Source organism: Oncorhynchus keta, chromosome 18, assembly GCF_023373465.1.
Source record: "Oncorhynchus keta strain PuntledgeMale-10-30-2019 chromosome 18, Oket_V2, whole genome shotgun sequence".
Lineage (NCBI taxonomy): Eukaryota > Metazoa > Chordata > Actinopteri > Salmoniformes > Salmonidae > Oncorhynchus > Oncorhynchus keta.
In genome coordinates, this window is record NC_068438.1 from 33283242 (window position 1) to 33311202 (window position 27961).

A 27961-nucleotide genomic window follows, 5' to 3' on the forward strand; every position below is an offset into this window, starting at 1 on the left:
ACACTATGTGAAGCAGGGGGCTTGCCAAAACATGCCCCTTGCAAGGGGGTGGGGGTGTATGGTGGGGGTTGGAAGTTGGAGGTTTTCTTGCCGTCTCAAGCTTCAGGCTCTTATTCTGTGTGTTGCCTAACAATGTTTCTTGTGGATCCATAAACCAATCAAACTTGCGTGCAAGTACAGATCTATTTTTATCCCTCTAATGGGGGATAGGATTACTTGCAGTGTTCTCTGATTACATTTTAACTTCTACCTTTAGTGTGTGCTACTCCTCTTTACATGATGTGATTTCTTACCATTTGCTGCCACCTAGTGGTGACTGACCACGACTGCTGTTTCCCCACAGGGCCGAGGCGGTAAGAAGTTCCACATCGAGCTGAAGGAGATCATGGAGAGGGACCCTCTGTCCCAGCTGTGTGAGAATGAAAAGGACCTCATCTGGACACTACGCTACGACTGCATGGAGAACTTCCCCCAGTCACTGCCCAAACTGCTGCTCTCCGTCAAGTGGAGCAAACATGAGGACATGGCCCAGGTTCATACATTTACATTGTGTCATTTAGCAGACACTCTTATCCAGAGCAACTTTTCATACTGTGCCAGATGTACCTAGCCTGTGTATTGACAGTGTTTTTTAACACAATCAATTCCTTCTCAATTGCAATAACTATTCTATTCATTCCAGTCCGATGAAAATGTTGTCTGAGTGTGCCTCAATGGTCTGATCCTAAATGGACCCCTAGCCCATACCACTATTTCCCTCATCAGTCCCCTTCAAAGATCTGCTGTGCTCCTGTATTGGTTATAAAGCATAGTGAATGATCTCTGTCTCTCTCTCTCAGCTCCAGGCCTTGCTGCAGATCTGGCCCAAGCTAAGTCCCAGGGACGCTCTGGAGCTGCTCGACTTTAACTATCCAGACCAGTATGTCAGAGAGTACGCTGTGGGCTGCCTGAAGGATATGAGGTACTCCACACACACTCGCACATACCTATTCCTAGTTCACTTACTGTTGTAATGACTTACTCACTGCCTCTCTCCTTCCTCTTCCCCTCTTCCTACTTCATATTCCTCTCTCCACCCCCAGTGATGAGGAGTTGTCTCAGTACCTGCTCCAGCTGGTCCAGGTGTTACGTTATGAACCCTACTATGACTGTGCGCTCACCCGATTCCTGTTGAACAGAGCTCAGTGCAACCGCAACATAGGACACTTCCTCTTCTGGCATCTCAGGTGAGCGAGAGAAACTTGTGTACATGAAAAAGCAAGAGAGAGACTTGTGTACATGAAAAAGCAAGAGAGAGACTTGTGTACATGAAAAAGCAAGAGAGAGCATGTGTGCAAAGAACAAAAATGCATTTTCAGAGATATAGGCTGTATTTCTTTCATGGTATAATTTCAGTGAGGTGAAGTATGTTAACCAACCCCAGGTATGAGTAACTGTAGGGTGACTGCGCTGCCCCCTGCAGGTCAGAGATGCACATGCCAGCCGTCTCTGTCCAGTTCTCTCTCATCCTCGAGGCCTACTGTCGTGGCAGCATCCCTCACATTGAGGTCCTGAAGAAACAGGTAGGACCCCAACACACACGTCCTGACTCCAACCTTAAGTCATGAGTTAATCACTACAGTACATCTATTTCTGTCACCACCTATAATTCTATAGTTTCCTCTGTCAGTTTAGAATGGGGTTATTTATAAAGAAGTCAGATGACAGCAGCCTGACCTCTAACCTCTGACCTCTACTGTATTAGCCGAGACATCCACACTGTTGGCAGCTTCCTCCCACTTCCTGTCCATCCCCTCTCCTTCCTGTTTTGGAGTTAGCTACCACACTGTGGGGTGTTTCGGGAAGACCATGCTGTCATGCGTAGCATCCTTGTCATATTTGGAAGGCAATTGCATTATAGTGCATAAATACAGCATACATCTGTGGTATAATTTAATCATTATTTCATTATTACATCACGTTGTAACAACATTACGCCCCCTCTCTCCATCTAGGTGGAGGCTCTGAGCAAGCTGAAGTCTGTGAACGAGCTGATCAAGCTGGGCACCATCAAGAACGCACGCAGTAAGACCAAGGAGGCCATGCTCACCAAAGAGGCCATGATGACTTGTCTGAGACAGAGTGGCTACACAGAGACCCTCTCTGACCTGCACTCCCCTCTCAACCCCAGTGTCCTGCTCTCTGGAATCAAGTAAGGGTCAGGGGGGAGAGGTTAGAGGGGAGTGGAGAGGGTGATCTGGGAGTGGATGTGGTTGGATGACTTTGATTTGACTCATTTTTTATTTTTCTTGTTCTTCTCTTTTCATTTGTCTCGTCCCTCCCTGCTCTTTCCCCTCCTCCCCCTTGCCAGTGTGGAGAAGTGTCGGTACATGGACTCAAAGATGAAGCCTCTGTGGATCGTCTACAACAACAAGCTTCTGGGGGGAGACAGCCTGGGAATCATCTTCAAGAACGGAGACGGTACGAGGGCTGAGGGAGGGAGGTGGCGCTAACAGAGGAAATGTAAGATCACTAAAGTTCAGGGGGAGAGAGGGAGTGGAGGAGAGTGAGAGGGAAGAATAGTGAGGTCAAGATGGAGGGATGTGTATTATGGAAGGTGAAAGAAGATGGAAGGATGAATGAAAGACTAATTGTGTTCTCTCTACCTCGCTCCAGACCTGAGACAAGACATGTTGACACTGCAGATCTTGAGGTTGATGGACCTGCTATGGAAGGAGGCCAATCTGGACCTCAGGTGTGTATATTAATATGATAAGAGGTGTGTGTGTGTGTGTGTGTGTGTGTGTGTGTGTGTGTGTGTGTGTGTGTGTGTGTGTGTGTGTGTGTGTGTGTGTGTGTGTGTGTGTGTGTGTGTGTTTCCTCAGGCGGACTCTGTCAGTCAGGCTTGTTTGTTCCTGCTCTCTGTGGGGAAGAGGAAGCTGTGTTGGGGGGGGACCCTAAATCACCCCCAGCTAGCCTGACCTCTAACCCCCCACATCCATACCCCCAGCATCACACACACACTACCCTGCTTCTCATCCTAATCAAATCCACACACACTAGCGCTCGCTCTCATACTCTAACACACACAGACACACACATCTGGAGCCGAGCAGTGTGTGGGATTGTTTTGACAGTTGAGCTCGGGGGCAGGCCTTTAGGTTACAGGGACAAGGGTTCAGAGAGGAGAGGAGAGGAGAGGGAGGGAGCTCTGCAGATAGGATGATAATGGTGAGGATAATGAAACCGATGTGGTGTTTTGAAGCGTAATCATGCGTACATTCTGGTCGTGTGTCGAGACAGAGCGGGGGGGAAATTATAGGATGCATCTCAATGGTGTTTATGATGATTAATTGGAACAAAATGTTTCCTCGTGTCTGTGCAGAATTGTACCTTACGGTTGCCTAGCAACTGGGGACCGGTCAGGGCTGATCGAGGTGGTGTCGTCGGCGGATACCATCGCCAACATCCAGCTGACCAGCAGCAACGTGGCGGCCGCCGCAGCCTTCAACAAGGATGCGTTACTTAACTGGCTCAAAGAGAAGAACTCTGGGTAAGACAGCACTTTTTTAATATAAAAAATGTGTATTACTGACATATTTCATAGATACAGCGCCTTCGGAATGTATTCAGACCCCTCAACGTTTTCCATGTTACGTCACAGCCTTATTCTAAAATGATTTTAAAATATATATATTCTCATCAATCTACACATAATACCCCATAATGATAAAGCAAAAACAGGTTTTAGAAATTTTAGCAAATGTATTAAAAACAGAAATACCTTATTTACATAAGTATTCAGACCCTTTGCAATGAGACTTGAAATTGAGCTCACGTGCATCCTGTTTCCATTGATCATCCTTGAGATGTTTCTACATCTTGATTGGAGTCCACCTGTGGTAAATTCAGTTGATTGGACATGATTTGGAAAGGCACATACCTGTCTATATAAGGTGCCACAGTTGTCAGAGTAAAAACCAAGTCATGAGGTCGAAGGAATTGCACGTAGCCCCCCGAGACAGGATTGTGTCAAGGCACAGATCTGGGAAGGGTACCAAAAAATGTCTGCAGCATTGAAGGTCCCCAAGAACACAGTGGCCTCCATCATTCCTAAATGGAAGAAGTTTGGAACCACCAAGACTCTTCCCAGAGCTGGCCGCCTGGCCAAACTGAGCAATCGGGGAGAAGGGTCTTTGTCAGGGAGGAGACCAAGAACCCGATGGTCACTCTGGTCAGAGCTCCAGAGTTTATCTGTGGAGATTGGAGAACCTTCTAGAAGGACAACCATCTCTGCAGCACTCGATCAATCAGGCCTATATGGTAGAGCGGCCAGACGGAAGCCACTCCTCAGTAAAAGGCACATGACAGCCCGCTTGGAGTTTGCCAAAAGGCAACTAAAGGACTCACCGACCATGAGAAATGAGATTATCTGGTCTGATGAAACCAAGATTGAACTCTTTGACCTTAATGCCAAGCGTCTTGTCTTGAAGAAACCTGGTCCCATCCCTACGGTGAAGCATGGTGGTGGCAGCATCATGCTGTGGGGATGTTTTTCAGCAGCAGGGACTGGGAGACTAGTCAGAATTGAGGCTCCAGAGATCTCAGGACCTCAGACTGGGGGCGATGGTTCACCTTCCAACAGGACAACAACCCTAAGCACACAGCCAAGACAACACAAGAGTGGCTTCGGGACAAGTCTCTGAATGTCCTTGAGTGGCTCAGCCAGAGCCAGGACTTAAACCTGATCAAACATCTCTGGAGAGACCTGAAAATAGCTGTGCAGCGACGCTCCCCATCCAACCTGACAGAGTTTTAGAGGATCTGCAGAGAATAATGGGAGAAACTCCACAAATACTGTACATGTGTGCCAAGATTGTAGCGTCATACCTTTTCTAAAAACCTGTTTTTGCTTTGTCATTATGGGGCATTGTATGTAGATTGATGATGTAAAAAAAATCTACATTTTAGAATAAAGCTGTAACCTAACAAAATGTTGAATAAGTCAAGGGGTCTGAATTCTTTCCGAAGGCTCTGTATGTATATAACAGGCAACATGTTAGTGAGCTGCTATGCTTTGGCGGTGCAAACCCAGTGAAGTCTCCCACTTGGCCAACACTTTGTTCTGTGTTTGTGTACTATGCAGAGATGCTCTGGAGAAGGCGATCGAGGAGTTCACCCTGTCATGTGCAGGCTACTGCGTGGCCACCTACGTCCTGGGGATAGGTGACCGCCACAGTGACAATATCATGGTTCGCAGCACTGGACAGGTGGGTTGAGGTGCTCCCCTCTACAACAGGCTAAATCACAGAGGTTCATTTATGGTCTTTTAATGGAGCTCAGAATCAAGTTCTTAAATCCTGTGTGTCTTTCAGCTCTTCCACATAGACTTTGGGCATATCCTGGGGAACTTCAAGTCCAAGTTTGGCATCAAGAGGGAACGCGTCCCCTTCATCCTGACCCATGACTTCATCCACGTCATCCAACAGGGAAAGACGGGCAACACTGAGAAGTTTGGCAGGTGAGCTTCTGTCCCCTTTCACTACTCGGGTCAGATAATCATTTATCTATGTGCTAGTTGAGTGAGTGTATAGTGAACAGAATGTGTGTGTTGTGCCTAGTTTCCGCAATTACTGTGAACAAGCCTACCTGATTCTGAGGCGGAATGGGAACCTCTTCATCACCCTGTTTGCCCTCATGCTGACTGCTGGACTGCCCGAGCTCACCTCCGTCAAGGATATACAGTACCTAAAGGTAAGACGTACGCACTGGCCGCTTCACATGGGCTACAGTTTACATGTGCTACAGAAATGTACTGTCCAAAATCATTTATGTTATGCTGCAATAAGAGTAGTTGTTAAGGCTCTCTTATCCCCCCCCACCCCCCTTCTCCACCTGTAGGACTCTCTGGCCCTGGGGAAGACCGACGACGAGGCACTGAAACAGTTCCGCCAAAAGTTTGACGAGGCGCTGAGAGAGAGCTGGACCACCAAAGTCAACTGGATGGCCCACAACGTGGTCAAAGACAACCGCTCCTAGAACAGACAGTCGCACATCCTGGAGCTAGAGGGTGAAATGTTAAAGGTCAGGAGGGTCTGAGTTCTATCCAGTGCTGGGACAACAGTGACAGTGGGGGGGTAGGTGTTGCTAAGGGGTGAAGACCAGACAGGACTGGGCCGCAAAGAAGGGAATCTAGAAGGCTATCTTAAACACACATGCTCTTACAGGCTTAAATCCCCCTCCCTTTGCATTTCCTCTGGCTTTTGAAGCTGCTGTGTGCCTCCAGCCAGTCCAGTAGTCCCATTGCCTCTCCCTGATCATGTGACATATTTGTGGGTAATGTGGTTGCGAGTATTGCACTGCTCAGTGAGTCAGAGCCCCCCCTCTGAGTTGTGAATGGACTGCCCCCTTGGAGACTGGACTAGACTGAACCAATGAGGAAGGAAGGGGACGGGGGTGGTTTCACCCACCTATTAGCAAGACTTCTGATCTGCCTTGTGTTGAACTAAAGGGAGAGGTCAGGGTTGACCACACCCACTCACGGCCTCACACCGTGTCTTAAAGCGACGCCAAAACGTGCACATAGCCAGAGGAAGTGCGTCTTATTGGACTTTTCCTTGCAAGGCCTCCAGTTCATCTCGAAAGTGTGCCTAAAAACTGTGAGAGGATTGTATTTGTTTAGTTTTTTTAAATGTTTTTTTAATTTCCATTTTAAGATGTTATTAATTAAGATGCTATAGGACATGTATATGTGCCAGACTACTTTTTATTTATATATATATATATGTGTGTGTGTGTGTGTGTGTGTGTGTGTGTGTGTGTGTGTGTGTGTGTGTGTGTGTGTGTGTGTGTGTGTGTGTGTGTGTGTGTGTGTGTGTGTGTGTGTGTGTGTGTGTGTGTGTGTGTGTGTGTACAGAGAGAGACACACGCTGCATGGCCAAATTTTTCTGGATGTCTCTTGCCGATAGCTAAACAACAACTTTCCCCACTCCGCTTATGCTGTCCCCTCCTAGTAGCTAGCTCTTTCCCTCACTAATGTTAGCACAACTTTAGAAAAGCAGTGCTCAGCAAGCTTCGGCAAAGGACACTGTGTCCCGGTGTTGGGATACACAGATTTGCCGTGCATGCTCTCCACACTGAATAGACTATCCCAGTGATATCCAGATGGTTACCAATATTATAGTATTTCTCATGAAGGCTGTTATCCTACTTGGAGTAAAACAAACTGTAGGAAAACATTTGAGTTAATTAATATTGGAGTTAACATTGATTTGGTGGTTTAGCTCTAGAGAAGAGGTGTCCAATGGGGGACAGTTCAATTCGGTTACGCAACTTCAGCCATTGAGAAATGGGGTGAATTAGACCATCAAATACTGGAACCATTTGAAATACAAGGAAGAAAGAGCATAACATTTTTCAGAACTTAATTTTGTGTTCCTGCTTTGGAATGTGGATGTAACATTCCTGTGTTCCATTTAATCAAGTTATGGTTGTTGTTGGACAAACAGAACAGGCACAATGGGTGAGTCATCACCACACTACCCCATGGAGGCATTATCACGGCCCCGTGGAGGCATTATCACGGCCCCGTGGAAGCATTATCACGGCCCCGTGGGGGCATTATCGTGGCCCCGTGGATGCATTATCACGGCCCCGTGGAGGCATTATCACGGCCCCGTGGGGGCATTATCGTGGCCCCGTGGATGCATTATCACGGCCCAGTGGAGGCATTATCATGACCCCGTGGAAGCATTATCACGACCCCGTGGAAGCATTATCACGGCCCCGTGGGGGCATTATCGTGGCCCCGTGGATGCATTATCACGGCCCAGTGGAGGCATTATCATGACCCCGTGGAAGCATTATCACGACCCCGTGGAAGCATTATCACGGCCCCGTGGAGGCATTATCACGGCCCCGTGGAAGCATTATCACGGCCCCGTGGAAGCATTATCACGGCCCCGTGGGGGCATTATCGTGGCCCCGTGGATGCATTATCACGGCCCAGTGGAGGCATTATCATGACCCCGTGGAAGCATTATCACGACCCCGTGGAAGCATTATCACGGCCCCATGGAAGCATTATCACAGCCCCCACTGAGGTATTATCACGGCCCCATGGAGGCATTATCGCGGCCCCATGGAGGCATTATCGCGGCCCCATGGAAGCATTATCACGTCCCCATGGAGGCATTATCACGGCCCCATGGAGATTCGGTCTTAGACATAGACTTGTCTACGGATGTCAGATCTAGTCTTTCAAAGCACCAAGCTGCTCAAATGACAATAACCACAATGAATAAACGAAGCATGTTACAAAAATGCCTTTTAGGACCAAAACAAAGAAAACCTTCAGTTGATTTAGGTTTGTTTTTACTGTGTTTTAAAGAATCTGTTCAGAAATGGAATGTTTGTGTGCAAAATGTGTCGCTTTCTTTTTCAGTGTATTTGTTTTTTAGATCAGCCAAATTGGGCGGAGTTTAAGACCTATGGAAGGGGTTTGCCAGCAGAGGGCGTAACACTGCGATTCAAAGCTACTTCCTGGTTTTGTCATGAGGTGCTCTCTGTTTTGATTTTGTGCAATATCCGTATAGGAGTCTACATGATGTAAATGAACCCTTGGGCCCTAATGCCTGAGGCTATAATGGTTGTCACTGTGGGTTCATGTGTATTGCTGCTGTATTTCTCCCCACCAGCCTTCTTAAGTCTCTCAGACACTGAATATTGTCAAATGTACAGGCTTTTATGCTTTCACTGTTTTTTGTTTTTATTAAGTTGTATTAAAGTTATTTTCCATCTAACTGGATTTTCCTTTTGTAATACATGTTTGTGTGTGTTCGTTCAATCACTGCAGTGCCAGTGTGTCTGTGAATAAATAAGATGTTCAGGAAATATACTACAACTTTGCAGGGCACAATGACAATCACAGATTTGGTCCCTGTGCCTGGGATACTGTGATGAATTCAGATTGATTCCAGGCCAAGATATCATCCATTCTTTCCACTGTGGTTGTGTGAGGGAGGGAGGGAGGCCCACTGCGGGGCCCATCTCTGCTCTGCTGGAGGGGACCAACATGCCTCTTTGCTGATGTCATGTGGTGGTGGTGATGCCGTACATGGTGGAGTAGCCAATGACCCTTATTGCCAGAATATGAATCCTGAATAGAACTTGGTTGTGGGTAAACGGCTAACAGGATTCAATTTGAAGATGGCAGGTAGGTCACGGTGCTATGTAGCTGTTGTTAATACCTGCAAATATTATGATTGATAGGTTGTTGTTTGTCTGCGAGCATTTATGCAATGATTACCATTTTATCATTTCCCCAGCAATCTAGTTTGGGTAACAGTTGTTTACTTCAAGAACTCTGAATTTAAACGGGGAATTGACCCTTCCTCCCCTATTCAATTTTCTTCCCACACAACAAGTATTTTGTGTTTGTCCCCTATTCTCTGTCTGCAGTTGAAATAACTACTCTTTTCTCTTGCTCTTTGTGTTTCCAGTGGGAATGATGACGAAGACCCCAGTTGAACCCATTCACTCTGTTGGAATCTTCCTCAGTACTGTATTCACCGTCAAAACACAGCTGTTGACTCTTGACGTCAGTGAAGACCAAACAAGTTGTTGACGGCCCTAAGTCCTGTATAAGACCATTTTCCACATCACACAGATGTCTCCAGAGGGCCTGTCTACCTTTCTCATATGTATCCTTCCCTTGTTCAAAGTTGACAATCAGGTGAATGAATTCATTAGTCCGAGCAGACCGTGTTGATGTTTGTGAATACCAAACCAGGTCAATGACAGCCTTAAACCCTAACATTAGTGACAAGCCAGAGTAGCAGATCCTGGGTGTCTAATAATCACAAGCCATTAGATGTGTATTTGTGGTGTTTGGCCAGTGACTCACGCTTGACACCAATTTCCTTTTCAATGTCCACCACCATTGAATGGTAATGTGGTTAGAGCCCTCGATCTTGGTCTCCTGGGTACGTAGGAGGCCTGTGTGATATTGAGGGGTTTCCTGCCTTCTGTAAATCTGTGTGCAATGTGTCTGTTATGGTCTATGATAACCTATAGGGAGGAGGTCAGAGACCTGGCAGTGTGGTGCCTGGACAACAACCTCTTCACTCATTGTCATCAAGACGAAGGAGCTGATCGTGGACTACAGGAAACCAAAGGGCGAGCAGGCCCCCATCCACATGGGGCTCTAGTGGAGTGGTTTGAGAGCTTAAAGTTCCTTGGTGTCCACATCACTAAGGAACTAACATGGTCCACACACACCCACACAGTTGTGAAGAGGACACGACAGCGCCTCTTCCCCCTCAGGCAGCTGCAAAGAATTGCCGTGGGCTCTCAGATCCTCAAAAGGTTTCACAGCTGCACCATTTAAAGCATCTTCACAGGCTGCATCACCGCTTGGTACTGCAAGGCATCTGACCACCAGACACTACAGAGGGTGGTAAGTATGGCCCAGTATGTCACTGGGGCCGAGCTCCCTGCCATCCAAGACCTCTACCAGGCAGTCAGAGGAAGGTCCAAACAATTGTCGAAGACTCCAGCCGCCCAAGCAATAGACTGTAATCTCTGCTACCGCACGGCATGCGGTGCCAGTGCACCAAGTCTAGAACCAACAAGACCCTGAACATCAAAAAGAAAGGAAGACCAAGGTCCTGAACAGCTTCAAACCCCAAGCTAAATGGCTACCCGGACGACCTGCATTGACCTTTTTCTTGCACTGACTATGCACATACACTGGATGTGCATACTTACACTGACACCCCAACACAGACACACTACATACGCCCACCCACCCACACACTCACACAGCACTCGCGCACATGCATTCTGATGTCACGCACACTTTCACACTCACCCCATAAGCTACTGCTACTGTCTTATCTGTCCTGTTCCCTAGTAACTTTACCTCTAGCTATTTTATGGATTTATACCACCATGTCCCAGTCCCGTTCTGTCCCAGTCCCGTTCTGTCCTGTTCACTAGTAACTTTACCCCTACCTATTTTATGGATTTATACATCCATGTCCCAGTCCCGTTCTGTCCCAGTCCCGTTCTGTCCTGTTCACTAGTAACTTTACCCCTACCTATTTTATGGATTTATACATCCATGTCCCAGTCCCGTTCTGTCCCAGTCCCGTTCTGTCCTGTTCACTAGTAACTTTACCCCTACCTATTTTATGGATTTATACATCCATGTCCCAGTCCCGTTCTGTCCTGTTCCCTAGTAACTTTACCCCTACCTATTTTATGGATTTATACATCCATGTCCCAGTCCCGTTCTGTCCCAGTCCCGTTCTGTCCTGTTCCCTAGTAACTTTACCCCTAGCTATTTTATGGATTTATACATCCATGTCCCAGTCCCGTTCTGTCCCAGTCCCGTTCTGTCCTGTTCACTAGTAACTTTACCCCTACCTATTTTATGGATTTATACATCCATGTCCCAGTCCCGTTCTGTCCCAGTCCCGTTCTGTCCTGTTCACTAGTAACTTTACCCCTACCTATTTTATGGATTTATACATCCATGTCCCAGTCCCGTTCTGTCCCAGTCCCGTTCTGTCCTGTTCACTAGTAACTTTACCCCTACCTATTTTATGGATTTATACATCCATGTCCCAGTCCCGTTCTGTCCCAGTCCTGTTCTGTCCTGTTCCCTAGTAACTTTACCCCTACCTATTTTATGGATTTATACATCCATGTCCCAGTCCCGTTCTGTCCTGTTCCCTAGTAACTTTACCCCTACCTATTTTATGGATTTATACATCCATGTCCCAGTCCCGTTCTGTCCCAGTCCTGTTCTGTCCTGTTCCCTAGTAACTTTACCCCTACCTATTTTATGGATTTATACATCCATGTCCCAGTCCCGTTCTGTCCCAGTCCCGTTCTGTCCTGTTCCCTAGTAACTTTACCCCTACCTATTTTATGGATTTATACATCCATGTCCCAGACCCGTTCTGTCCCAGTCCCGTTCTGTCCTGTTCACTAGTAACTTTACCCCTAGCTATTTTATGGATTTATACATCCATGTCCCAGCCCGTTCTGTCCCAGTCCCGTTCTGTCCTGTTCCCTAGTAACTTTACCCCTACCTATTTTATGGATTTATACATCCATGTCCCAGTCCCGTTCTGTCCCAGTCCCGTTCTGTCCTGTTCCCTAGTAACTTTACCCCTACCTATTTTATGGATTTATACATCCATGTCCCAGACCCGTTCTGTCCCAGTCCCGTTCTGTCCTGTTCACTAGTAACTTTACCCCTAGCTATTTTATGGATTTATACATCCATGTCCCAGTCCTGTTCTGTCCTGTTCCCTAGTAACTTTACCCCTACCTATGTTATGGATTTATACATCCATGTCCCAGTCCTGTTCTGTCCCAGTCCTGTTCTGTCCTGTTCACTAGTAACTTTACCCCTACCTATGTTATGGATTTATACATCCATGTCCCAGTCCCGTTCTGTCCCAGTCCCGTTCTGTCCTGTTCACTAGTAACTTTACCCCTACCTATGTTATGGATTTATACATCCATGTCCCAGTCCTGTTCTGTCCTGTTCACTAGTAACTTTACCCCTACCTATTTTATGGATTTATACATCCATGTCCCAGTCCTGTTCTGTCCTGTTCCCTAGTAACTTTACCCCTACCTATGTTATGGATTTATACATCCATGTCCCAGTCCTGTTCTGTCCCAGTCCTGTTCTGTCCTGTTCACTAGTAACTTTACCCCAACCTATTTTATGGATTTATACATCCATGTCCCAGTCCCGTTCTGTCCCAGTCCTGTTCTGTCCTGTTCCCTAGTAACTTTACCCCTACCTATTTTATGGATTTATACATCCATGTCCCAGTCCCGTTCTGTCCCAGTCCCGTTCTGTCCTGTTCACTAGTAACTTTACCCCTACCTATGTTATGGATTTATACATCCATGTCCCAGTCCTGTTCTGTCCTGTTCACTAGTAACTTTACCCCTACCTATGTTATGGATTTATACATCCATGTCCCAGTCCTGTTCTGTCCTGTTCACTAGTAACTTTACCCCTACCTATGTTATGGATTTATACATCCATGTCCCAGTCTCGTTCTGTCCCAGTCCCGTTCTGTCCTGTTCCCTAGTAACTTTACCCCTACCTATGTTATGGATTTATACATCCATGTCCCAGTCCTGTTCTGTCCTGTTCCCTAGTAACTTTACCCCTACCTATGTTATGGATTTATACATCCATGTCCCAGTCCCGTTCTGTCCCAGTCCCGTTCTGTCCTGTTCACTAGTAACTTTACCCCTAGCTATTTTATGGATTTATACATCCATGTCCCAGTCCCGTTCTGTCCCAGTCCCGTTCTGTCCTGTTCCCTAGTAACTTTACCCCTACCTATTTTATGGATTTATACATCCATGTCCCAGTCCCGTTCTGTCCCAGTCCCGTTCTGTCCTGTTCCCTAGTAACTTTACCCCTACCTATTTTATGGATTTATACATCCATGTCCCAGTCCTGTTCTGTCCTGTTCCCTAGTAACTTTACCCCTACCTATGTTATGGATTTATACATCCATGTCCCAGTCCCGTTCTGTCCTGTTCACTAGTAACTTTACCCCTACCTATGTTATGGATTTATACATCCATGTCCCAGTCCCGTTCTGTCCTGTTCCCTAGTAACTTTACCCCTACCTATTTTATGGATTTATACATCCATGTCCCAGTCCCGTTCTGTCCCAGTCCCGTTCTGTCCTGTTCCCTAGTAACTTTACCCCTACCTATGTTATGGATTTATACATCCATGTCCCAGTCCTGTTCTGTCCTGTTCACTAGTAACTTTACCCCTAGCTATGTTATGGTTTTATACATCCATGTCCCAGTCCTGTTCTGTCCTGTTCCCTAGTAACTTTACCCCTACCTATGTTATGGATTTATACATCCATGTCCCAGTCCCGTTCTGTCCTGTTCACTAGTAACTTTACCCCTACCTATGTTATGGATTTATACATCCATGTCCCAGTCCCGTTCTGTCCCAGTCCCGTTCTGTCCTGTTCCCTAGTAACTTTACCCCTACCTATGTTATGGATTTATACATCCATGTCCCAGTCTTGTTCTGTCCTGTTCACTAGTAACTTTAACCCTACCTATTTTATGGATTTATACATCCATGTCCCAGTCCTGTTCTGTCCCAGTCCTGTTCTGTCCTGTTCCCTAGTAACTTTACCCCTACCTATTTTATGGATTTATACATCCATGTCCCAGTCCCGTTCTGTCCCAGTCCTGTTCTGTCCTGTTCCCTAGTAACTTTACCCCTACCTATGTTATGGATTTATACATCCATGTCCCAGTCCCGTTCTGTCCTGTTCCCTAGTAACTTTACCCCTACCTATTTTATGGATTTATACATCCATGTCCCAGTCCCGTTCTGTCCCAGTCCTGTTCTGTCCTGTTCACTAGTAACTTTACCCCTACCTATGTTATGGATTTATACATCCATGTCCCAGTCCCGTTCTGTCCCAGTCCCGTTCTGTCCTGTTCCCTAGTAACTTTACCCCTACCTATGTTATGGATTTATACATCCATGTCCCAGTCCCGTTCTGTCCCAGTCCCGTTCTGTCCTGTTCCCTAGTAACTTTACCCCTACCTATGTTATGGATTTATACATCCATGTCCCAGTCCCGTTCTGTCCCAGTCCCGTTCTGTCCTGTTCCCTAGTAACTTTACCCCTACCTATGTTATGGATTTATACATCCATGTCCCAGTCCTGTTCTGTCCTGTTCCCTAGTAACTTTACCCCTACCTATGTTATGGATTTATACATCCATGTCCCAGTCCCGTTCTGTCCCAGTCCCGTTCTGTCCTGTTCACTAGTAACTTTACCCCTACCTATGTTATGGATTTATACATCCATGTCCCAGTCCCGTTCTGTCCTGTTCCCTAGTAACTTTACCCCTACCTATTTTATGGATTTATACATCCATGTCCCAGTCCCGTTCTGTCCCAGTCCCGTTCTGTCCTGTTCCCTAGTAACTTTACCCCTACCTATTTTATGGATTTATACATCCATGTCCCAGTCCCGTTCTGTCCTGTTCCCTAGTAACTTTACCCCTACCTATTTTATGGATTTATACATCCATGTCCCAGTCCCGTTCTGTCCCAGTCCCGTTCTGTCCTGTTCCCTAGTAACTTTACCCCTACCTATTTTATGGATTTATACATCCATGTCCCAGTCCTGTTCTGTCCTGTTCACTAGTAACTTTACCCCTACCTATGTTATGGATTTATACATCCATGTCCCAGTCCCGTTCTGTCCTGTTCCCTAGTAACTTTACCCCTACCTATTTTATGGATTTATACATCCATGTCCCAGTCCCGTTCTGTCCCAGTCCCGTTCTGTCCTGTTCCCTAGTAACTTTACCCCTACCTATGTTATGGATTTATACATCCATGTCCCAGTCCTGTTCTGTCCTGTTCACTAGTAACTTTACCCTTACCTATGGATTTATACATCCATGTCCCAGTCCTGTTCTGTCCTGTTCACTAGTAACTTTACCCCTACCTATGTTATGGATTTATACATCCATGTCCCAGTCCCGTTCTGTCCCAGTCCCGTTCTGTCCTGTTCCCTAGTAACTTTACCCCTACCTATGTTATGGATTTATACATCCATGTCCCAGTCCTGTTCTGTCCTGTTCACTAGTAACTTTAACCCTACCTATTTTATGGATTTATACATCCATGTCCCAGTCCTGTTCTGTCCCAGTCCTGTTCTGTCCTGTTCCCTAGTAACTTTACCCCTACCTATGTTATGGATTTATACATCCATGTCCCAGTCCCGTTCTGTCCTGTTCCCTAGTAACTTTACCCCTACCTATTTTATGGATTTATACATCCATGTCCCAGTCCCGTTCTGTCCCAGTCCCGTTCTGTCCTGTTCCCTAGTAACTTTACCCCTACCTATGTTATGGATTTATACATCCATGTCCCAGTCCCGTTCTGTCCCAGTCCCGTTCTGTCCTGTTCACTAGTAACTTTACCCCTACCTATGTTATGGATTTATACATCCATGTCCCAGTTCCGTTCTGTCCCAGACCCGTTCTGTCCTGTTCCCTAGTAACTTTACCCCTACCTATGTTATGGATTTATACATCCATGTCCCAGTCCTGTTCTGTCCTGTTCCCTAGTAACTTTACCCCTACCTATGTTATGGATTTATACATCCATGTCCCAGTCCCGTTCTGTCCCAGTCCCGTTCTGTCCTGTTCCCTAGTAACTTTACCCCTACCTATTTTATGGATTTATACATCCATGTCCCAGTTCCGTTCTGTCCCAGTCCCGTTCTTTCCTGTTCCCTAGTAACTTTACCCCTACCTATTTTATGGATTTATACCACCATGTCCCAGTCCTGTTCTGTCCTGTTCCCTAGTAACTTTACCCCTACCTATTTTATGGATTTATACATCCATGTCCCAGTCCCGTTCTGTCCCAGTCCCGTTCTTTCCTGTTCCCTAGTAACTTTACCCCTACCTATTTTATGGATTTATACCACCATGTCCCAGTCCTGTTCTGTCCTGTTCCCTAGTAACTTTACCCCTACCTATTTTATGGATTTATACATCCATGTCCCAGTCCCGTTCTGTCCCAGTCCCGTTCTGTCCTGGTCCCTAGTAACTTTACCCCTACCTATGTTATGGATTTATACATCCATGTCCCAGTCCCGTTCTGTCCCAGTCCCGTTCTGTCCTGTTCCCTAGTAACTTTACCCCTACCTATTTTATGGATTTATACATCCATGTCCCAGTCCCGTTCTGTCCCAGTCCCGTTCTGTCCTGTTCCCTAGTAACTTTACCCCTACCTATTTTATGGATTTATACATCCATGTCCCAGTCCCGTTCTGTCCCAGTCCCGTTCTGTCCTGTTCACTAGTAACTTTACCCCTACCTATGTTATGGATTTATACATCCATGTCCCAGTCCCGTTCTGTCCCAGTCCCGTTCTGTTCTGTTCCCTAGTAACTTTACCCCTACCTATTTTATGGATTTATAGCACCATGTCCCAGTCCCGTTCTGTCCTGTTCCCTAGTAACTTTACCCCTACCTATGTTATGGATTTATACATCCATGTCCCAGTCCCGTTCTGTCCCAGTCCCGTTATGTTCTGTTCCCTAGTAACTTTACCCCTACCTATTTTATGGATTTATAGCACCATGTCCCAGTCCCGTTCTGTCCTGTTCCCTAGTAACTTTACCCCTACCTATTTTATGGATTTATACATCCATGTCCCAGTCCCGTTCTGTCCCAGTCCCGTTCTGTCCTGTTCCCTAGTAACTTTACCCCTACCTATTTTATGGATTTATACATCCATGTCCCAGTCCCGTTCTGTCCCAGTCCCGTTCTGTCCTGTTCACTAGTAACTTTACCCCTAGCTATTTTATGGATTTATACATCCATGTCCCAGTCCCGTTCTGTCCCAGTCCCGTTCTGTCCTGTTCACTAGTAACTTTACCCCTACCTATGTTATGGATTTATACATCCATGTCCCAGTCCCCGTTCTGTCCCAGTCCCCCTTCTGTTCTGTTCCCTAGTAACTTTACCCCTACCTATTTTATGGATTTATACCACCATGTCCCAGTCCCGTTCTGTCCTGTTCCCTAGTAACTTTACCCCTACCTATTTTATGGATTTATACATCCATGTCCCAGTCCCGTTCTGTCCCAGTCCCGTTCTGTCCTGTTCCCTAGTAACTTTACCCCTACCTATTTTATGGATTTATACATCCATGTCCCAGTCCCGTTCTGTCCCAGTCCCGTTCTGTCCTGTTCACTAGTAACTTTACCCCTACCTATTTTATGGATTTATACATCCATGTCCCAGTCCCCTAGCTATGTGTCCCAGTCCCGTTCTGTCCTGTTCCCTAGTAACTTTACCCCTACCTATTTTATGGATTTATACATCCATGTCCCAGTCCCGTTCTGTCCTGTTCCCTAGTAACTTTACCCCTAGCTATGTTATGGATTTATACATCCATGTCCCAGTCCCCTTCTGTCCTGTTCCCTAGTAACTTTACCCCTAGCTATGTTATGGATTTATACATCCATGTCCCAGACCCGTTCTGTCCCAGTCCCGTTCTGTCCTGTTCCCTAGTAACTTTACCCCTACCTATTTTATGGATTTATACATCCATGTCCCAGTCCCCTAGTATCTGTCCCAGTCCCCAGTCCCGTCTGTCCTGTTCACTAGTAACTTTACCCCTACCTATGTTATGGATTTATACATCCATGTCCCAGTCCCGTTCTGTCCCAGTCCCGTTCTGTTCTGTTCCCTAGTAACTTTACCCCTACCTATTTTATGGATTTATACCACCATGTCCCAGTCCCGTTCTGTCCTGTTCCCTAGTAACTTTACCCCTACCTATTTTATGGATTTATACATCCATGTCCCAGTCCCGTTCTGTCCCAGTCCCGTTCTGTCCTGTTCCCTAGTAACTTTACCCCTACCTATTTTATGGATTTATACATCCATGTCCCAGTCCCGTTCTGTCCCAGTCCCGTTCTGTCCTGTTCACTAGTAACTTTACCCCTAGCTATTTTATGGATTTATACATCCATGTCCCAGTCCCGTTCTGTCCCAGTCCCGTTCTGTCCTGTTCACTAGTAACTTTACCCCTACCTATGTTATGGATTTATACATCCATGTCCCAGTCCCGTTCTGTCCCAGTCCCGTTCTGTTCTGTTCCCTAGTAACTTTACCCCTACCTATTTTATGGATTTATACCACCATGTCCCAGTCCCGTTCTGTCCTGTTCCCTAGTAACTTTACCCCTACCTATTTTATGGATTTATACATCCATGTCCCAGTCCCGTTCTGTCCCAGTCCCGTTCTGTCCTGTTCCCTAGTAACTTTACCCCTACCTATTTTATGGATTTATACATCCATGTCCCAGTCCCGTTCTGTCCCAGTCCCGTTCTGTCCTGTTCACTAGTAACTTTACCCCTAGCTATTTTATGGATTTATACATCCATGTCCCAGTCCCGTTCTGTCCTGTTCCCTAGTAACTTTACCCCTAGCTATGTTATGGATTTATACATCCATGTCCCAGTCCCGTTCTGTCCTGTTCCCTAGTAACTTTACCCCTACCTATTTTATGGATTTATACATCCATGTCCCAGTCCCGTTCTGTCCCAGTCCCGTTCTGTCCTGTTCCCTAGTAACTTTACCCCTACCTATTTTATGGATTTATACATCCATGTCCCAGTCCCGTTCTGTCCTGTTCCCTAGTAACTTTACCCCTAGCTATGTTATGGATTTATACATCCATGTCCCAGTCCCCTTCTGTCCTGTTCCCTAGTAACTTTACCCCTAGCTATGTTATGGATTTATACATCCATGTCCCAGACCCGTTCTGTCCCAGTCCCGTTCTGTCCTGTTCCCTAGTAACTTTACCCCTACCTATTTTATGGATTTATACATCCATGTCCCAGTCCCGTTCTGTCCTGTTCCCTAGTAACTTTACCCCTACCTATGTTATGGATTTATACATCCATGTCCTAGTCCTGTTTTGTCCTGTTCCCTAGTAACTTTACCCCTACCTATTTTATGGATTTATACATCCATGTCCTAGTCCTGTTCTGTCCTGTTCACTAGTAACTTTACCCCTAGCTATGTTATGGATTTATACATCCATGTCCCAGACCCGTTCTGTCCCAGTCCCGTTCTGTCCTGTTCCCTAGTAACTTTACCCCTACCTATTTTATGGATTTATACATCCATGTCCCAGTCCCGTTCTGTCCTGTTCCCTAGTAACTTTACCCCTACCTATGTTATGGATTTATACATCCATGTCCTAGTCCTGTTTTGTCCTGTTCCCTAGTAACTTTACCCCTACCTATTTTATGGATTTATACATCCATGTCCCAGTCCCGTTCTGTCCTGTTCCCTAGTAACTTTACCCCTACCTATGTTATGGATTTATACATCCATGTCCTAGTCCTGTTTTGTCCTGTTCCCTAGTAACTTTACCCCTAGCTATGTTATGGATTTATACATCCATGTCCCAGACCCGTTCTGTCCCAGTCCCGTTCTGTCCTGTTCCCTAGTAACTTTACCCCTACCTATTTTATGGATTTATACATCCATGTCCCAGTCCCGTTCTGTCCTGTTCCCTAGTAACTTTACCCCTACCTATTTTATGGATTTATACATCCATGTCCCAGTCCCCTTCTGTCCTGTTCCCTAGTAACTTTACCCCTAGCTATGTTATGGATTTATACATCCATGTCCCAGTCCCGTTCTGTCCCAGTCCCGTTCTGTCCTGTTCCCTAGTAACTTTACCCCTACCTATTTTATGGATTTATACATCCATGTCCCAGTCCCGTTCTGTCCCAGTCCCGTTCTGTCCTGTTCACTAGTAACTTTACCCCTACCTATGTTATGGATTTATACATCCATGTCCCAGTCCCGTTCTGTCCCAGTCCCGTTCTGTTCTGTTCCCTAGTAACTTTACCCCTACCTATTTTATGGATTTATACCACCATGTCCCAGTCCCGTTCTGTCCTGTTCCCTAGTAACTTTACCCCTACCTATTTTATGGATTTATACATCCATGTCCCAGTCCCGTTCTGTCCCAGTCCTGTTCTGTCCTGTTCCCTAGTAACTTTACTGCTACCTATTTTATGGATTTATACATCCATGTCCCAGTCCCGTTCTGTCCCAGTCCCGTTCTGTCCTGTTCACTAGTAACTTTACCCCTACCTATTTTATGGATTTATACATCCATGTCCCAGTCCCGTTCTGTCCCAGTCCCGTTCTGTCCTGTTCACTAGTAACTTTACCCCTACCTATGTTATGGATTTATACATCCATGTCCCAGTCCCGTTCTGTCCCAGTCCCGTTATGTTCTGTTCCCTAGTAACTTTACCCCTACCTATTTTATGGATTTATAGCACCATGTCCCAGTCCCGTTCTGTCCTGTTCCCTAGTAACTTTACCCCTACCTATTTTATGGATTTATACATCCATGTCCCAGTCCCGTTCTGTCCCAGTCCCGTTCTGTCCTGTTCCCTAGTAACTTTACCCCTACCTATTTTATGGATTTATACATCCATGTCCCAGTCCCGTTCTGTCCCAGTCCCGTTCTGTCCTGTTCACTAGTAACTTTACCCCTACCTATGTTATGGATTTATACATCCATGTCCCAGTCCCGTCTGTCCCAGTCCCGTTCTGTCCTGTTCACTAGTAACTTTACCCCTACCTATGTTATGGATTTATACATCCATGTCCCAGTCCCGTCTGTCCCAGTCCCGTTCTGTCCTGTTCCCTAGTAACTTTACCCCTACCTATGTTATGGATTTATACATCCATGTCCCAGTCCCGTTCTGTCCTGTTCCCTAGTAACTTTACCCCTAGCTATTTTATGGATTTATACATCCATGTCCCAGTCCCGTTCTGTCCTGTTCCCTAATAACTTTACCCCTAGCTATGTTATGGATTTATACATCCATGTCCCAGTCCCCTTCTGTCCTGTTCCCTAGTAACTTTACCCCTAGCTATGTTATGGATTTATACATCCATGTCCCAGACCCGTTCTGTCCCAGTCCCGTTCTGTCCTGTTCCCTAGTAACTTTACCCCTACCTATTTTATGGATTTATACATCCATGTCCCAGTCCCGTTCTGTCCTGTTCCCTAGTAACTTTACCCCTAGCTATGTTATGGATTTATACATCCATGTCCCAGTCCCCTTCTGTCCTGTTCCCTAGTAACTTTACCCCTACCTATTTTATGGATTTATACATCCATGTCCCAGTCCCGTTCTGTCCCAGTCCCGTTCTGTCCTGTTCCCTAGTAACTTTACCCCTACCTATTTTATGGATTTATACATCCATGTCCCAGTCCCGTTCTGTCCTGTTCCCTAGTAACTTTACCCCTACCTATGTTATGGATTTATACATCCATGTCCTAGTCCTGTTCTGTCCTGTTCCCTAGTAACTTTACCCCTACCTATGTTATGGATTTATACATCCATGTCCCAGTCCCGTTCTGTCCCAGTCCCGTTCTGTCCTGTTCACTAGTAACTTTACCCCTAGCTATTTTATGGATTTATACATCCATGTCCCAGTCCCGTTCTGTCCCAGTCCCGTTCTGTCCTGTTCCCTAGTAACTTTACCCCTACCTATTTTATGGATTTATACATCCATGTCCCAGTCCCGTTCTGTCCCAGTCCCGTTCTGTCCTGTTCACTAGTAACTTTACCCCTAGCTATTTTATGGATTTATACATCCATGTCCCAGTCCTGTTCTGTCCTGTTCCCTAGTAACTTTACCCCTACCTATGTTATGGATTTATACATCCATGTCCCAGTCCTGTTCTGTCCCAGTCCTGTTCTGTCCTGTTCACTAGTAACTTTACCCCTACCTATGTTATGGATTTATACATCCATGTCCCAGTCCCGTTCTGTCCCAGTCCCGTTCTGTCCTGTTCACTAGTAACTTTACCCCTACCTATGTTATGGATTTATACATCCATGTCCCAGTCCCGTTCTGTCCTGTTCCCTAGTAACTTTACCCCTACCTATGTTATGGATTTATACATCCATGTCCCAGTCCTGTTCTGTCCTGTTCACTAGTAACTTTACCCCTACCTATGTTATGGATTTATACATCCATGTCCCAGTCCTGTTCTGTCCTGTTCCCTAGTAACTTTACCCCTACCTATGTTATGGATTTATACATCCATGTCCCAGTCCTGTTCTGTCCTGTTCCCTAGTAACTTTACCCCTACCTATGTTATGGATTTATACATCCATGTCCCAGTCCCGTTCTGTCCCAGTCCCGTTCTGTCCTGTTCCCTAGTAACGTTACCCCTACCTATTTTATGGATTTATACATCCATGTCCCAGTCCCGTTCTGTCCCAGTCCCGTTCTGTCCTGTTCCCTAGTAACTTTACCCCGAGCTATTTTATGGATTTATACATCCATGTCCCAGTCCTGTTCTGTCCTGTTCCCTAGTAACTTTACCCCTACCTATGTTATGGATTTATACATCCATGTCCCAGTCCTGTTCTGTCCCAGTCCTGTTCTGTCCTGTTCACTAGTAACTTTACCCCTACCTATGTTATGGATTTATACATCCATGTCCCAGTCCTGTTCTGTCCCAGTCCTGTTCTGTCCTGTTCACTAGTAACTTTACCCCTACCTATTTTATGGATTTATACATCCATGTCCCAGTCCTGTTCTGTCCTGTTCCCTAGTAACTTTACCCCTACCTATGTTATGGATTTATACATCCATGTCCCAGTCCCGTTCTGTCCCAGTCCCGTTCTGTCCTGTTCACTAGTAACTTTACCCCTACCTATGTTATGGATTTATACATCCATGTCCCAGTCCCGTTCTGTCCCAGTCCCGTTCTGTCCTGTTCACTAGTAACTTTACCCCTACCTATGTTATGGATTTATACATCCATGTCCCAGTCCCGTTCTGTCCCAGTCCCGTTATGTTCTGTTCCCTAGTAACTTTACCCCTACCTATTTTATGGATTTATAGCACCATGTCCCAGTCCCGTTCTGTCCTGTTCCCTAGTAACTTTACCCCTACCTATTTTATGGATTTATACATCCAGTCCCGTTCTGTCCCAGTCCCGTTCTGTCCTGTTCACTAGTAACTTTACCCCTACCTATGTTATGGATTTATACATCCATGTCCCAGCCCGTTCTGTCCCAGTCCCGTTCTGTTCCCTAGTAACTTTACCCCTACCTATTTTATGGATTTATACCACCATGTCCCAGTCCCGTTCTGTCCTGTTCCCTAGTAACTTTACCCCTACCTATTTTATGGATTTATACATCCATGTCCCAGTCCCGTTCTGTCCTGTTCACTAGTAACTTTACCCCAACCTATTTTATGGATTTATACATCCATGTCCCAGTCCCGTTCTGTCCCAGTCCCGTTCTGTCCTGTTCCCTAGTAACTTTACCCCTACCTATTTTATGGATTTATACATCCATGTCCCAGTCCCGTTCTGTCCCAGTCCCGTTCTGTCCTGTTCACTAGTAACTTTACCCCTACCTATTTTATGGATTTATACATCCATGTCCCAGTCCCGTTCTGTCCTGTTCCCTAGTAACTTTACCCCTACCTATTTTATGGATTTATACATCCATGTCCCAGTCCCGTTCTGTCCTGTTCACTAGTAACTTTACCCCTACCTATGTTATGGATTTATACATCCATGTCCCAGTCCCGTTCTGTCCCAGTCCTGTTCTGTCCTGTTCACTAGTAACTTTACCCCTACCTATGTTATGGATTTATACATCCATGTCCCAGTCCTGTTCTGTCCTGTTCCCTAGTAACTTTACCCCTACCTATGTTATGGATTTATACATCCATGTCCCAGTCCCGTTCTGTCCCAGTCCCGTTCTGTCCTGTTCACTAGTAACTTTACCCCTACCTATGTTATGGATTTATACATCCATGTCCCAGTCCCGTTCTGTCCCAGTCCCGTTATGTTCTGTTCCCTAGTAACTTTACCCCTACCTATTTTATGGATTTATAGCACCATGTCCCAGTCCCGTTCTGTCCTGTTCCCTAGTAACTTTACCCCTACCTATTTTATGGATTTATACATCCAGTCCCGTTCTGTCCCAGTCCCGTTCTGTCCTGTTCACTAGTAACTTTACCCCTACCTATGTTATGGATTCATACATCCATGTCCCAGCCCCGTTCTGTCCCAGTCCCGTTCTGTTCCCTAGTAACTTTACCCCTACCTATTTTATGGATTTATACATCCATGTCCCAGTCCCGTTCTGTCCTGTTCCCTAGTAACTTTACCCCTACCTATTTTATGGATTTATACATCCATGTCCCAGTCCCGTTCTGTCCTGTTCCCTAGTAACTTTACCCCTACCTATTTTATGGATTTATACATCCATGTCCCAGTCCCGTTCTGTCCCAGTCCCGTTCTGTCCTGTTCCCTAGTAACTTTACCCCTACCTATTTTATGGATTTATACATCCATGTCCCAGTCCCGTTCTGTCCCAGTCCCGTTCTGTCCTGTTCCCTAGTAACTTTACCCCTACCTATTTTATGGATTTATACATCCATGTCCCAGTCCCGTTCTGTCCCAGTCCCGTTCTGTCCTGTTCCCTAGTAACTTTACCCCTACCTATTTTATGGATTTATACATCCATGTCCCAGTCCCGTTCTGTCCCAGTCCCGTTCTGTCCTGTTCACTAGTAACTTTACCCCTACCTATTTTATGGATTTATACATCCATGTCCCAGTCCCGTTCTGTCCTGTTCCCTAGTAACTTTACCCCTACCTATTTTATGGATTTATACATCCATGTCCCAGTCCCGTTCTGTCCTGTTCACTAGTAACTTTACCCCTACCTATTTTATGGATTTATACATCCATGTCCCAGTCCCGTTCTGTCCTGTTCCCTAGTAACTTTACCCCTACCTATTTTATGGATTTATACATCCATGTCCCAGTCCCGTTCTGTCCTGTTCCCTAGTAACTTTACCCCTACCTATTTTATGGATTTATACATCCATGTCCCAGTCCCGTTCTGTCCTGTTCACTAGTAACTTTACCCCTAGCTATGTTATGGATTTATACATCCATGTCCCAGTCCCGTTCTGTCCTGTTCACTAGTAACTTTACCCCTAGCTATGTTATGGATTTATACATCCATGTCCCAGTCCCGTTCTGTCCCAGTCCCGTTCTGTCCTGTTCACTAGTAACTTTACCCCTACCTATGTTATGGATTTATACATCCATGTCCCAGTCCCGTTCTGTCCTGTTCCCTAGTAACTTTACCCCTACCTATGTTATGGATTTATACATCCATGTCCTAGTCCTGTTCTGTCCTGTTCCCTAGTAACTTTACCCCTACCTATGTTATGGATTTATACATCCATGTCCCAGTCCCGTTCTGTCCCAGTCCCGTTCTGTCCTGTTCACTAGTAACTTTACCCCTAGCTATTTTATGGATTTATACATCCATGTCCCAGTCCCGTTCTGTCCCAGTCCCGTTCTGTCCTGTTCCCTAGTAACTTTACCCCTACCTATTTTATGGATTTATACATCCATGTCCCAGTCCCGTTCTGTCCCAGTCCCGTTCTGTCCTGTTCACTAGTAACTTTACCCCTAGCTATTTTATGGATTTATACATCCATGTCCCATTCCCGTTCTGTCCCAGACCCGTTCTGTCCTGTTCACTAGTAACTTTACCCCTAGCTATTTTATGGATTTATACATCCATGTCCCAGTCCTGTTCTGTCCTGTTCCCTAGTAACTTTACCCCTACCTATGTTATGGATTTATACATCCATGTCCCAGTCCTGTTCTGTCCCAGTCCCGTTCTGTCCTGTTCACTAGTAACTTTACCCCTACCTATGTTATGGATTTATACATCCATGTCCCAGTCCCGTTCTGTCCTGTTCACTAGTAACTTTACCCCTACCTATGTTATGGATTTATACATCCATGTCCCAGTCCCGTTCTGTCCTGTTCACTAGTAACTTTACCCCTACCTATGTTATGGATTTATACATCCATGTCCCAGTCCTGTTCTGTCCTGTTCACTAGTAACTTTACCCCTACCTATGTTATGGATTTATACATCCATGTCCCAGTCCTGTTCTGTCCTGTTCCCTAGTAACTTTACCCCTACCTATGTTATGGATTTATACATCCATGTCCCAGTCCTGTTCTGTCCTGTTCCCTAGTAACTTTACCCCTACCTATGTTATGGATTTATACATCCATGTCCCAGTCCCGTTCTGTCCCAGTCCCGTTCTGTCCTGTTCACTAGTAACTTTACCCCTAGCTATTTTATGGATTTATACATCCATGTCCCAGTCCCGTTCTGTCCCAGTCCCGTTCTGTCCTGTTCCCTAGTAACTTTACCCCTACCTATGTTATGGATTTATACATCCATGTCCCAGTCCCGTTCTGTCCCAGTCCCGTTCTGTCCTGTTCCCTAGTAACTTTACCCCGAGCTATTTTATGGATTTATACATCCATGTCCCAGTCCTGTTCTGTCCTGTTCCCTAGTAACTTTACCCCTACCTATGTTATGGATTTATACATCCATGTCCCAGTCCTGTTCTGTCCCAGTCCTGTTCTGTCCTGTTCACTAGTAACTTTACCCCTACCTATGTTATGGATTTATACATCCATGTCCCAGTCCCGTTCTGTCCTGTTCCCTAGTAACTTTACCCCTACCTATGTTATGGATTTATACATCCATGTCCCAGTCCTGTTCTGTCCCAGTCCTGTTCTGTCCTGTTCACTAGTAACTTTACCCCTACCTATTTTATGGATTTATAGCACCATGTCCCAGTCCCGTTCTGTCCTGTTCCCTAGTAACTTTACCCCTACCTATTTTATGGATTTATACATCCATGTCCCAGTCCCGTTCTGTCCCAGTCCCGTTCTGTCCTGTTCACTAGTAACTTTACCCCTACCTATGTTATGGATTTATACATCCATGTCCCAGTCCCGTTCTGTCCCAGTCCCGTTATGTTCTGTTCCCTAGTAACTTTACCCCTACCTATTTTATGGATTTATAGCACCATGTCCCAGTCCCGTTCTGTCCTGTTCCCTAGTAACTTTACCCCTACCTATGTTATGGATTTATACATCCAGTCCCGTTCTGTCCCAGTCCCGTTCTGTCCTGTTCACTAGTAACTTTACCCCTACCTATGTTATGGATTTATACATCCATGTCCCAGCCCCGTTCTGTCCCAGTCCCGTTCTGTTCTGTTCCCTAGTAACTTTACCCCTACCTATTTTATGGATTTATACCACCATGTCCCAGTCCCGTTCTGTCCTGTTCCCTAGTAACTTTACCCCTACCTATTTTATGGATTTATACATCCATGTCCCAGTCCCGTTCTGTCCCAGTCCCGTTCTGTCCTGTTCCCTAGTAACTTTACCCCTACCTATTTTATGGATTTATACATCCATGTCCCAGTCCCGTTCTGTCCTGTTCACTAGTAACT

At 45.8% G+C, this 27961-nt stretch overlaps 1 protein-coding gene and 1 long non-coding RNA gene across 5 annotated transcripts in view; one reads left to right on the plus strand and one right to left on the minus strand.

The window, feature by feature from the left end:
- The window catches only part of LOC118379169 (phosphatidylinositol 4,5-bisphosphate 3-kinase catalytic subunit beta isoform-like), a 103358-nt gene extending 94578 nt beyond the window's left edge, over positions 1 to 8780 (plus strand). For both annotated transcript variants that reach the window (XM_052467969.1, XM_052467970.1), the window contains exons 13-24: positions 344 to 532; positions 840 to 961; positions 1083 to 1226; positions 1463 to 1562; positions 1995 to 2191; positions 2351 to 2460; positions 2656 to 2734; positions 3365 to 3532; positions 5126 to 5249; positions 5355 to 5500; positions 5601 to 5733; positions 5881 to 8780. In XM_052467969.1, the coding sequence (XP_052323929.1) occupies positions 344 to 532; positions 840 to 961; positions 1083 to 1226; positions 1463 to 1562; positions 1995 to 2191; positions 2351 to 2460; positions 2656 to 2734; positions 3365 to 3532; positions 5126 to 5249; positions 5355 to 5500; positions 5601 to 5733; positions 5881 to 6018 (1650 nt within the window). In that variant the 3' untranslated portion in view covers positions 6019 to 8780. The remainder of the gene's footprint in view (positions 1 to 343; positions 533 to 839; positions 962 to 1082; positions 1227 to 1462; positions 1563 to 1994; positions 2192 to 2350; positions 2461 to 2655; positions 2735 to 3364; positions 3533 to 5125; positions 5250 to 5354; positions 5501 to 5600; positions 5734 to 5880) is intronic.
- Positions 8781 to 17887: 9107 nt separating this feature from the next.
- Positions 17888 to 27575, minus strand: LOC127908743 (uncharacterized). Of its 3 annotated transcripts, none has more exons than XR_008068225.1 (3): positions 27339 to 27575; positions 18716 to 18957; positions 17888 to 18119 (listed from the first exon to the last, which is right to left on the minus strand). It is a non-coding gene; the product is annotated as an uncharacterized LOC127908743 (long non-coding RNA). The 3 variants fall into 3 exon arrangements; XR_008068223.1 differs by lacking the exon at positions 27339 to 27575 and adding an exon at positions 20712 to 21117; XR_008068224.1 differs by lacking the exon at positions 27339 to 27575 and adding an exon at positions 20298 to 20493.
- Between the last annotated feature and the right edge of the window lie 386 nt (positions 27576 to 27961).